The 12,782-nt window shown below is 36.9% G+C and overlaps 1 protein-coding gene across 1 annotated transcript in view; it reads right to left on the minus strand.

Moving 5' to 3' along the window:
• Window positions 1-12,782, minus strand: part of HCN1 (hyperpolarization activated cyclic nucleotide gated potassium channel 1) — a 176,441-nt gene that overhangs the window by 31,293 nt on the left and 132,366 nt on the right. Inside the window, exon 5 of the mRNA XM_071730555.1 lies at window positions 9,549-9,695. Coding sequence (XP_071586656.1) covers window positions 9,549-9,695 — 147 coding nt within the window. The remainder of the gene's footprint in view (window positions 1-9,548; window positions 9,696-12,782) is intronic.

The raw sequence follows: 12,782 nt of genomic DNA on the forward strand, positions 1-12,782 counted from the left end.
AACTGCCATTAATATCTGTGCATGAGACCCTGCAGCCACAGGACGCTGGTGCACAGTTAGCTGAAGTTTTTAATCTTTTTCAAAACAATTTTAGTTCATACACTTGCCTAAAAGTTTAAATTTATTTAACCACTAATAGCACTTAAGTATAATTAATCACTTGATGAATTAAAGATGAAAATTATTTCCATAAGAAATATGTGTCTATAATTTATTCAGGAAGATTTTCAAATGATCTTAAGACTATACCTTAATATCTACTTTAGTAATAGATTTATCTATATTGATTCTATATCATAGCAGAGCCCTCAAAAACCTTGTCATTACAGTTCATTATAATATGTTATAACCATAGACTTATGGCAGAAGAAATATGTGTTGAGATACACTGTAACAGTGAGAAAAGTAGAGGCCACACTGGTATAAATAATCCTATCTATGTACTTAGTACTATGAAAAGATACAAAGAGATTATTGTATAGTATTTTTCTCACACATACATCTTGGACACACATGTTTGCATGTATGTACCTGACAGTCTGTGTATGTGTGTACATATGGAGTATGTATATATATGGAAGCTCCACCCCTTGAAGTGGTCCAGGCCAGGCTGGATGGGGCTCTGAGCAACCTGGTTTAGTGGGAGGTGTCCCTGCCCATGCAGGAGGGTTGGAACTGGATGATCTTTAGGGTCCCTTCCAAGTCTGACCATTCTATGATATATGCTCTCCCATACGTATATGTCCATGGACATATCTATATACTTACAGATTCATTTATTTCTACATTTAATGTAAAAAACTCTCAAAATTTAGCTAGTTAATGTGTCCATTAGAAATACATTTCAAATTAGCTTTGAGTCAAATATTCAGAGGTTAATATAACTAATGTAAGAGTCTGTGCTTGTATAACTGAAGTTATAGTCTACAAGCAAAAAGGTGAGAGGAAAGATTCTGCTCCCAGTCCCAATTATGTTCTTTGGAAATGAAATGTCCTGATGTTCTATACTCTGCAAGGACACATGATCTGTATCTATTTTCAGTGAACATCTTCTCACATGGTGGTCTAAAAATAGGCCAGCCATGAACCTTAAATAATCACTCAGGAAGGGTATTAACCTCTTTCTCACATTCTAAGTTTGACCCACCAGTGTATATTATAAAGAATGTATCTGGTGTTAGAGAATGACAAAGCAAGCTACCTAGACCTGCATTTCTGCTTCTCAGTAGATGTAATTGCCCCTTAATTCCTCCCAAGGTCTGTTATATATTAAGCTGTCCACGCACAATATTGACAGCTTTCCTCTTCCTCTAAGTAGTGCAAGTAGTCAGATGCTAAAAAGCATGAACTATTTAATTTCCAATCCCCTACTGATGGTAGACTTCCTGCTCTTGGTAGAATCTGGATGATTATGATTTATTTTCATAAATATACAAGTTTTCATGTAATACACGGCAGTGAATGGTATAATGAGTGGTTATATTTGTGTTTTGGGAACTGTGAATGTCTGTACTAGCTACTGAATTTCCAAAATAATCTGTTAAAACTCCTACAGCATAATGCTTTATTCAGCTGGATTTTCCAAATTATTCTCAGCAGTTTTACTCTTCCTGATTTTCAATTTAGTACAATATAAAGCTCACTATGAAAAAAAAAATAAAAATTAACGTGCTAGTGACATTCATGAGATCACTGAATTAAATATTAAACAGTTTTCAGTCGCACAGCCACCTAACTGCTGCAATCAAGATTAAAATGAAAACTGTTGACCACACAGGTATTTATTTTTCTGCAAAATATTTTAGCTTTCTATCAAGGTACAATCGGTTGCTTCAGATGTAGTACAGGATCAGAGTGCACAAATATGCGACAATTAGGTCACAAAACTGTGTGTCCTTTGGGGTACCTTATTAGTACCTTCTCGATCAGTGACAGAGTTTTTTGGTTTTACAAATGAGAGAAATAAAAAATGGATTTATTCACAGGAAAACTGACAATCACAGACTTCACAGAACAAGCTGGGAGATTAAAATCCTTTGACTGATACTCCTTGCCAGTCAGTGTTCTACTCCTTCCTACTGAGGCTGTCTTAGGATCCAGCGCTACCACTGTGCAGAACTGTGTGAAGGTATCACAAAAGAGATGAAGAAAACAGATAAGAAATATTGCCTTGAACTCAGTCCAGGAGCCACCAGGAAGTCTGTACTTGCACTCACAGTGTCAGACTCCACATTATACACCAGCTTTTAACTCCACTCATCTCTGACAATCTTGTATCACAGCAGTTTAGTTCCAAGGGGGAGAATACTCTTGTTAAAAACTAAAAATATCAGACAATAAGTTCCTTCAGTATTAGACATCTATCTTTAAATTTAACAAGTATAAAGCCTATGGCTGTATCTACATTGAATGTCCTTATCTGTCAATTTATAAGTAATTTCAAACTTTTTTGCAATTCTAGTTTCCATTTAATCTCTTACATATTCAATCTCTTACATCTTAAAATCGCTTACTCTTCAGCAAAATTCCTTCCAAGAGGTTATTTTGTGACTGAGAAGGAGACCTCTGATTTTTTCAGGTACTAAAACTGAATCAGTATTTCACTTTTGGTTTACCTGCAATACAGTTTTTGGAGAAAAGATAGCAACTATTTGCTTACTGTGTTTTCTAGATAGCAGTAATCTTCGAAGACTAGAGGTTAGACAGAATTTTGTGAAGGCTTCAAAATAATGTCCAATCCTTTTGTTCAAGTGGCACTGGGAAAAATGCAACACACTGATGTAGCATTGTCATGATGTGAAGACTTTAAGTTGGGTATCTCCCACAGCTTTAGGTATACCTTCTTAAGTTACCAGTGTACCAACTAGAAATGAAGTTCATAAATGTACCTTCATTTTTTTTTTCTATTGCTTTTCATTCTCCTCATCTTTTCCTTTGAGAAAAATGCATACTTTCAAAAGGGAACCCCAAATGTATGCTTAGGAAATGCATAATACGCTTCTGTCTGTACGCAGTTACTATCATAATTATGTGGAACTGAGTGCAGAAGAACAGGCAAGTGCATTTGCTTCTGCATCAAGCAGTTCACAGCATGTTACCTCCTCTCGGTGGTGTTGAGTCACAATTCTAATCTTTATTTGTGGTGACTTGCATGGACACTGGTACATGTCAAGGTGCCCACTGACCACAGAACTTTTTTGTTACATGACCCTCAGACCACTTTTACCAATTCCAAATAAATATACTTCAAAAGACTTCAGCCTGATTCTGGATCTAGAAAAGATGCTCTTTCTCACTACTTTTAAGAATGAGATTTTCAGAAAAGGGATATAGGCATAGTCCATAACATACATCCCTGGATTGTCAGCACCCCATCTTCTACTGGGATCAGAGCTGCATGTTGCCTTTTTCTTCCCCTCTTTTCTCTCACATGCTCCCTTGACACCAGTGCTGTGACTTTTTACTGAAGAAGCCCACAAGGGGAAAATGGAGAACTCGGGCACGTACCAGATTGCTTTCCCATTGCCAGACACTGCATCTCCTGATCTTGAATTAAAACTGATGGTGTAGTTTCCAACCCCACATGAAGAATTCTCATATATTTATTTTTCATTTATTGTCAGATATTATCTGAAGGGTTCAAAGGAATGTGTATTAACTTCTACCCTTTCAACATACAGGACTTATTGTCACAATGGAGGGATTAGGGCAAAAGATCATTCAATTTCAGCTAAATAAACCAAAATGTTCCAAATTCTACTGAACATGACACTAGCCAAGCCAAAGCAAGCACAGTGTTAAACCAATGTGTTTACTGATGCAAAGATAACTCAGAAGTCATATGAAGCACTTTGCTACTGTTTTTAAGTTCCTAAAAAGTCAGCAATGCATCTGTAACTGCAGTAGCATATACAGACCTAAAAGGAATGAACATGCTGTAGTAAGCACTGTTTAATACATAGTAATCTTCTCTAGCTTTCAGAAGCTGTGTGAAGAAAAGAAAAATAAATGCTTGACTCTTCTATTTCTTGCTTCCAGCACAACTGTGGTATCAGCTAGCTAATCTGCCTTTCATGCCATTAAAACTGAAACATGAATGACACTTGGAAGCATGACCTTGGACTGCATCAGGCTATGGTGGGAAGGTCTCCACAGGACTGCACTCCTGTTGCAGTAGGTTCATTAGTGTTTGTTCTCTGCTTCTCTACCCTGCTATCCAGGAGAACCTTTCTGAATCTCATCTTCAGATGCCTGAAACAAAAGTTCAGACAACAGCAGGCACAGACTGGAATTACTCTATACAGGATTTGACACCTCTCACAGTATCTGCTTTGCATCTAAACAATCTGCTACTTTTCTCAAGTACCTTCCCTTTCCACTCAAGGCAACTATTGTACTAAGATTTGTGGATTTGATTCGAATTAGTATATTTAAAGAACTCATGCAAGAACTGTCATGTCTGGAATTGTAAATAAACAATTATGACAAAGTAATCCCATAGGTGCTGTAACAAGACCATTCAAAAATATGAATTACTAAGAACAGCTGGTGTCTTATTATTTGTATTATTGGAACCACGCTGATCTTGAACTTTCCAAAGCATGTTGCAGCTCAGGATGGATTTGCTAACAAAGCATGTCAAACACAGGAAGGACTGTGATCAGTTTCTCGAACATATGCAACAGCAACAAAAGCTGCTGACAATTCAAAAGCTGTGTCTCAACTGCAGCATGTACATTTGTATACAGGCACAAATCGAGGAGAAAACACTCTCCTCGTAGTTCAGGAAATTCAAGTACATGGTCTTAGGTCCTTGTGAAACAGATTTTAGAGTGCACACTTTGTTGGCATGCTACATCCACTGGGGCAAAGCACCTTACAACACAATAATCCTATCACCTGGTGATCATCTGCTGTTTTCTGAATTTAAAACAGCCCACTTGTTACTATTTTTAATTTTAAAAACTTGAATAGAGTTCTTTATAAGAGGGTGTTAGAGCATTGCCTAAGCTTTGCATACTTAGACAATTATTTAGGCATACCTTAGACAAATAATAGGCATATCTTTGGAAAATAATAATACTTTTTTTTTTTTTTTTTTTTTTTTTTTTTTTTTTGTAACAAGCATTTGTTAAATAAGAAGTATTATGGTATTTCTACATTTATTCTGCAAGACTGCATGCTGCATAATTCACTCATGACTTCAGTACTCCAGAATATGTATTAAAGTTATGTTTTCTCTTTGTCTATGTGAAAAAAAAATCAATCAAAAAACAACCCCCCCCAACTTTAATGCTCTAGATAAAGAAAGCTATATAAAGAGATACTTAAATGAGCTACATCGATAGACTACATCTATAAATCTGTTTCATTTTTCCTAGTTCTCCTCTTCAAGCTTCAAATCGAAGTTCACTGCATGTAAAAATGCATAATAGTACAGTGGATTATAATCACAGCATCACCTCTCTGTCTTTTATGAGCTAAGTTTATGGATCTAAGTTGTTATGCATGCAAAGTACCTCGAATCTCCAATAATCTGTTTATTCTGATAATTTATAATTTTTAAATTAAGTAATTTGATTTTCTACCATTATTTTAATATTTGATAGTATGTATCCCAAAATCATAATAATTAAACTATTAAAAAGGATTGAAGCATAATATGGTGTCATCACAGCACATTCCAGCCTCATACCATTCACTCTAGAGAAGTTTCATCCTTTGTGCATAGGATTACAGTATAGTGTAAATGAGAATATATTTTCTGATGTTTAAAACCAAATATTAAATAGAGGGCGAGATATTACAAAAGGGGGAGTTTTAATGGGGAAAAAGAGAAGATTAATAACTGGAAAAAAATTATGAAGTTAAAAACATGCCAGTTTTAAAATTGATTTTGAAAGGACTAAGTACTTTCTCTAAAAATCTGTCTAATGTACCAAACTGATCTTACTTAAGTCCTGTTTTCATTTAGATAAAATTAGTATCACTTAGATACAATCAGTATCAAGTATAAATCCAGTAACGGAAGATTTTTCATTATTTTGCTGTGAGAGTACCTCCCTTACAGAAATTGTGACAAAATGCCACCCTTGATGCAACACTAAGCACAGTGCAGGATCTTTTTTAGACTCTCACACCTGACTCACTAGGCTCTAGTAGAGACCATAATGTACTTACATTCTCTATCCCTATGGGAAGAACAAAGACCAAAGCTTCACTTTGTTCTGCTCCATTTCAGAAACAGTACCGTGTAAATATAAAAAAGCTTATCAAAAGGAAGCTTCTTATGGGCTGGTTGGAAATTACTCATGAAGAGATGTGTTAAATGATACACTTAGACAAATACATATGATAATTTATCCATTGCCTTTTAGGAGCTAGGTCTTACACAGTTATAATTTTTAAACAAGTAACCTCACCAGTTGGTAGAGATTATAAAAAGCAAGTTAATGTTCAGAATTATAGTACAAAAGGAATTACTGGTATTATAACATCCAATATGTTGGCTGCAGATCTGGTGCTCTCTTTTCTAAAAGGCTAGGAAAGGATTTTGAGATGGAAAGGCATATGATAAAGGGAGTGAGTCCAAGAAGGAAAGGCTGATGTAGAATATGTCTCATTACCTTAAAAATTACAATTTAAGCATGTTACCACAGAAGTCCATAAAGTCATAGCAGGTCTATGGAGACTGAGTAGGAATTGTCTGTTCTATCACTTTTGCTACAAGAACTAGTAGCCAACAAAATAAAATACAGTAGAAACCATGTTAAACCCCAAAATGAGGAAGTGGTTCTTTATGCAGCAAGGTCTATGATTCTTGACAAAGGATGGTGTGGTTGCAGAGACAGTATGCAGATTCAACAATACTGTCAGTAACTGGAAAACGTATCGATTAAAGAGTATCCAGTAGACAAATCACATCAGTCTGGTAGAATCTCTTCATGTGAAAATATTGGGAGTCTAGGAGAGTCATAACAAAAAATTCCAGACTTTTTCTGTTCTCATTCTTCTCTTGAGCATCCACCTACAGCCACTGCTGGTGAGGCTGGTGGCTTAGACAAACACTGGATTTGAGTCACTTTGCCATTTCATACATTCTATTCTTAGATGAAAGTGCTTATGTATATGTCTCTACACTTATAATTCAAGTGTCCTTTTGGAGAAGATTTCTCTTAGTTGTGGGGGTTTTTTTGTTGGTATTTTTTGTTCTTTTTTTTTTTTTTTTTTTTTTTTTTCTTATTAATTGTCAGTATTATTTCCATTCTATGTCACGACAGTTATGAAGATCTCTTCTGGGCCCAGGCTCTTCTGATGGAAAATAACGTTCAAGCATGCAGGTGGTTTAAGAACTTTTAAAGTTAAAAAGTGTGAACTTTAGAAAACTTCATAAGTATCTCTGTATACTGAAGAACAAGAGATGGTATTTATTCAAGGGAAACATGCTCATTGCTAACAATTGCTAATTACTACCTCAAGAAATCAGGGAGGGAGGTAGCTAATTGCAAATGCTATTAAAGGAAGAATTTATTTCATATGTTAACTACTGTAGGCTAACTACTGTAGCCTTTTTTATGAGCTAGTCAGCTAGGTCTTCTTTACACTGAGAATATGTAAGGGAAGTGGTGGTATGCGCCGAGTAGTGGTGGTATGTGCCACTACCTGCGCATATTGAAGTGGTGGCTAGAATGGAATTTGAAACTGTTTAACTATGCTAAGACACAGGTGGTGTTTTCAGGGCACAGTGAATGATTCTGCCACCAGAATTTGGACAGATTCACTGGGAAATCTGTCCTGGCATTGCAACTGCCCATTGCACTATATTTTTTTTCCTCTGGAACAAGTACAATGTCATCAGGGCAATGTGCAACCCGATTGTAGCTGGGTAAAGAATTTTTTAAAGACATGCTGTCTGTAGCATGATCATACCAAAATCAGAAGCCACTTCCATGAAATTCTATTCTTACTCCATGACTGTAGTGGCTCATTAATTTTTGAAATTTTCCATGCTTGATCCCTCTTGAAGTGCTTTTTGATTTTTATACTTGACCAAATTTCCTTTGCTGCTCTTAAGCAATAAGGAGAAAAGAGAAGAAAGGGGACAGGACCAGGGAGGGATAGAGGCAGGGATGGAGACAGGTAATTTAAGTGCCATAACAGAGAATTTTTATTAGTTAAAAAAGATTTTGCAATAGGATGGCATTAGACTTCATTTTGAATGAATGTTTTTTCTAAAAGTGTAAGTAAATAAAATGGTTTCTGATGTCAGTAACTAGCTCCAAACTCATGTATAATTCCCACAGTTTTTCTGTCATACATGACATATTTTGTAACAGTACATTCTCCTCTTGACATTTCAAAAGTTACTGAGGGGATCCACAGGGTAAATTGGCAGAGGCAATGCAGAAGCCAGGGCCCTCCACCTGACATTCAAAACACTTAAAAATCCACAATACAACAAAAGAACTTAGGTTACATGTATGTTAAGGAATGAAATGGACCCAGGCACTGGAATTCAGTCATCTGAACTGTTCAATAGTTAGAATAAACTAAAGTTTTGGCCAGATTTTGACTTGAACAATCTAGCAATGACCCAGTGATTTTGGGCACTGTTCACTCTTCCTATCTGGTAGCTTTTAAGGAGGGAGGCTGCTATCAGACTTTCATAACACATACATGACTAAACTGTGCCCTCGGAGTCTGTAAAAAGGCAAGGCATTGTTTCTTATAACTCTTTTAGACATGGAACATTATTGATTTTGTCAATGGATTGTATGACCTGTTTTCCCATCACAACAAAAAGCAGGATTCCATGGTACAGACAATCCATCACAGTCTTATGTTCTTTTTATTTCACAAAACTTGTTAAAAATCAACCTAACCTTCACATATCTTTCTGAAAAGTACATATTACATCCTGTGCTCTTTTGAGAGTGTATGTAGAAAGACATCTCTTCAGCACCATGCTTTCCATGACAGAGGACGCTAAATGGCATTAGCTGACATCACTGAAAATTGCACAGGTCTTATAATGTGTGAGACTGTTTCTCCTTTATGCTTCCCTTTTTATTGTTTCTCTTTTCTTTTCCCCGTTTATGTTTGCTTCTCTCTGAATTTTCACATGACATTCTTCTCTGGTTTCTTGCCCCTTCTTTCAGGAAAGGATATCAGCCAACTGAATGGAAGAAATCTTACACCCAGGAACATTCTGGTCCAGCCCCTCTCTGTTTTAAAGAATGGCAGAAAACTAGGAGTTTCTCTCAACAATAAAGAATGTGTTTTTACTCTCTGGCATTCTTATGTGGCAGTGATTCTGACATGCTGGTTCTGAATAGAGTGTATACTTGCTTATTGCTTTATAATCTAATCTAACGCAATCTAATCTAATTCCTTTCCTAATCTAATGCAAAAGTCATTCTCCTGGTCATTCATTGACTAGTCAAATATTAAACATTATAGAATAGAATCAGAAAAACATTTTAACACAGAAACAGCAGACATGAAAGTTTTCCTTACTATGAGGAACTATTCATATACTTTTATCTTACCTCCCTGAGCGGATCATTGAGCTCATTCAAAATATTTTCTTCATCAAAGATCTTGCCTTGGTAGCGGTGCTCATAGTAATCATGGATCTTCTGGCGCATTTCAGCAGGTAACTTGTGGAATGACATGTACTGTTCCACTTGTTTGTACTGTCAGGACAATAGAAAGAAAGAATCAGGAAAAAAACCCACTTTCTTACTATCTAAAGGCACATTCAAAATGAGGATTAAGTCATGTAGCCACTTAAGCTTCACATATTTTATAGTTACAACATTTTATTCATACATCAGAGGACCCTCACACAAACACTAGTTAATTTAGTATTACTCATTGGAATTCAGCTATGAATTACAGAAACTGCCTTTAGTGACAATGCTAATATCCACATTGATACAGAAGTTTTAGAAGCCAAGCCCTCCCACTTGGCTCCTGTTCCCTAAGTTCCTAGCTATATGGAAGCTGTGAAAGTGTGCCCAGGTGGCCCAGAAGGCCACTTGGTTTGGAGAAATAGTGTGGCCAACAGAAAAAGGGAAGTGATTGTACTCCTGTACTCGACACTGGTGAGGCTGCACCTCAAGTGCTGTGTTCCCTTTCGTAGCGCCTCACTACGAGCAGGACATTGAGTTGCTGGAGTGTGTCCAAAGAAAGGCAATCAAGCTGATGAAGGGTCTAGAGAACAAGGCCTGTGATCAAAGGCTGAAGGAACTGGGAATGTTTAGTTTGGAGAAGAGGAAGCTGAGGAGGGACCTTGTTGCTCTCTATAACTACCTGAGGTGGGCACTGGCCTCTTCTCTCAAGTAAATAACAACAGATAGGACACTTCAGGACATGCTCTAGTGGGCATGATGCTATATATATGTTTTTTATTTTATTTTATTTTAGGAGAGTGGGAGCGATGTTTATGGTGGACATGGTAATCTTAGGGATATTCCAACCATGACAATTCAGTAATTCTGAAAATACACCAACACCACTTTTAATTAATTCCATGCAGCATAAAAGTAAACCATACAAAATGTGTATCTACATCTCTAGTCCTCAATTTGGTGAGTGTTCAAGGTCTGAAGTTTCAGAAACTGGCTATGCTGTATTTAATGCACAACATATTAATGCTGTGTATGCTTAAAAGGACTGAAGAACAAAATTAAAATATGTGGAGACAGTGAAGTAAAAAGTTATTCCTCAGAAGAAATGGAGACAAAACAACTGAAAAAATAGGCATCAGGAAACAGAAAGTGGAGGAAGAGAGATGCTAGGACCCAGGAGATTCAAAGGACTTCATTTAATTTACCTTGTGCAATTGGTTTCCTTGTTTCTACTAGTGCTCTATATGTCTACTGCTTTGCTTGCTTCCCTTCTTCAGAAGACTTTTATGATAGCAGAATTTTCAGAAAAGAAAGTCCCGAACTAACACACTCTGTTGAACTGTAATAAAAGTGCACGATACATCTGGGGCCCAAAAACATGGACAAGTCACCTAAACTGCAAATGGAAAAATACTGCTTAATGAAGACTTTTGTACCTGAGATTTCCCATCATTGTCTCAGTTGAAGAAGACAAGCCACTGAGATACACAATGGCAAAACTCCTCCCAGGCTTATAAGTGAGGTAAAATTTGGCAGAAACTTGATTTACTTACTTAAAGAGTCTTCATTTAATTTTTTTATACTTAATTAGGCAATTTTAACTGTTCTCAATGAAAAAGCCAATGATGTCTTAATGAGGATCAGCACCTCTGTAGAGCAATTAAATTAATTTATACTGTACATGCACTCCTTACGAACTGCAGCACGTATCCTTTAACTTGTGTAATTGAAGGCTGCTCCAACTATTGGGATTGCAATTAGTTTTTCCTTTGCAAAGTAGCAAAAGATTAGACGAGGCCATGTGTACAACATGCATTCCACAAATAAGAGGACAGTAATTTTGCATTGGACTATTCAACAATGCGTGATGATCTAAGTCTCATTTAACACCTATGAAACTATTTTGCACCTCTGAAGCAAAAATTCTTCATCCCCATCCTTTGGAAATGAGATTTAAAGTTGCAGCTCATCATTGGTTTCTGTTGTGATATGGAGATACTTATCCATATTTACCCAGAGTTCTGGGTGTCCGGAAGACTGACATGTTCTACCATAAAAAAGGTATTGTTTCTGAAACTACCATACTAATAACTTACAGCGAATATAGGCATGGATTTGCCTAGAGTGGAGGCACAAGAGATAGTCCAGTGCTCTATATATCTCACCAAAGTGGTCAAACAGTCCCAGCTGCTGTGCAGTGCCCCAGATTTTCTGCAGCAAAGCCAAGGAGAAGATGCTGCACTGCACAGTGTCCCATTTGTGGATGTGTCCAGCACTCCAGTGCTGCAGCTTCATGTAAGGACATGTAACATGTGGCACATGTTGTGAGACAGATGTACAAGGAAAGGACTTCACTATGCTCCCTAGCACTGTGGCAGCACCCTCTACTATATTTTCACAAAAATATGCTTGAGCAACACCAATGAAGAATTATCCTTGATAATAAAAATACACATGCATTGAGATGTATAATGCAAGAGAGCTGCAGGGACTTTTATGTGAAAATGACCTTGAAAAAGAGAACATACATGCTAAAAGAAATTTGCTTTGCCAGCAATTTGCACTGCTCCCTTTCATTAGAGATGTTATTTGAATACGTGCTTTCTCCCATACAAGCAATTTCTTTTCTTTCCAAGGGTTTATGCTTACACATGAGAATTTTAGGGAGACAGAAAAAATAAAACTAGTAGGAGCATAAGGCTTGTCTCTTGCATGTCTCGAAATGTTTCCAAATTAATAACACATAGAATAATAGGGACAGATACATATTAACCACATTTTCTTTAAGAAATATACAACAAGGAAGTTAAAGTCTCCCACAGCTTTTAACCGTATTTCTTCCCTCTTTCTCTAAGCTCAGCATGATCTGGTAATGTGTGTGTTCAGCCCAAGAAATCAACTGTACTCTGGGCTTCATAAAAAAAAGTGTGGCCAGCAGGTCAAGGGAGGTGATTTTCTCCCTTTACTCCACTCTCATAATACCCCACCTGGAGTACTGTAGCCAATAAAAGAAGGACATGAAGATACTGAAGGGAGACTAGAAGAGGCCATGAATACGATCAGGGGGCTGGAGCACCTCTCCTGTGAACACAGGCTGAGCCAGCTGGGCTTGTTCAGCCTGGAGAAGAGAAGGCTCTGGGGAGACCTTAT

Source organism: Heliangelus exortis, chromosome Z (assembly GCF_036169615.1).
Source record: "Heliangelus exortis chromosome Z, bHelExo1.hap1, whole genome shotgun sequence".
NCBI lineage: Eukaryota > Metazoa > Chordata > Aves > Apodiformes > Trochilidae > Heliangelus > Heliangelus exortis.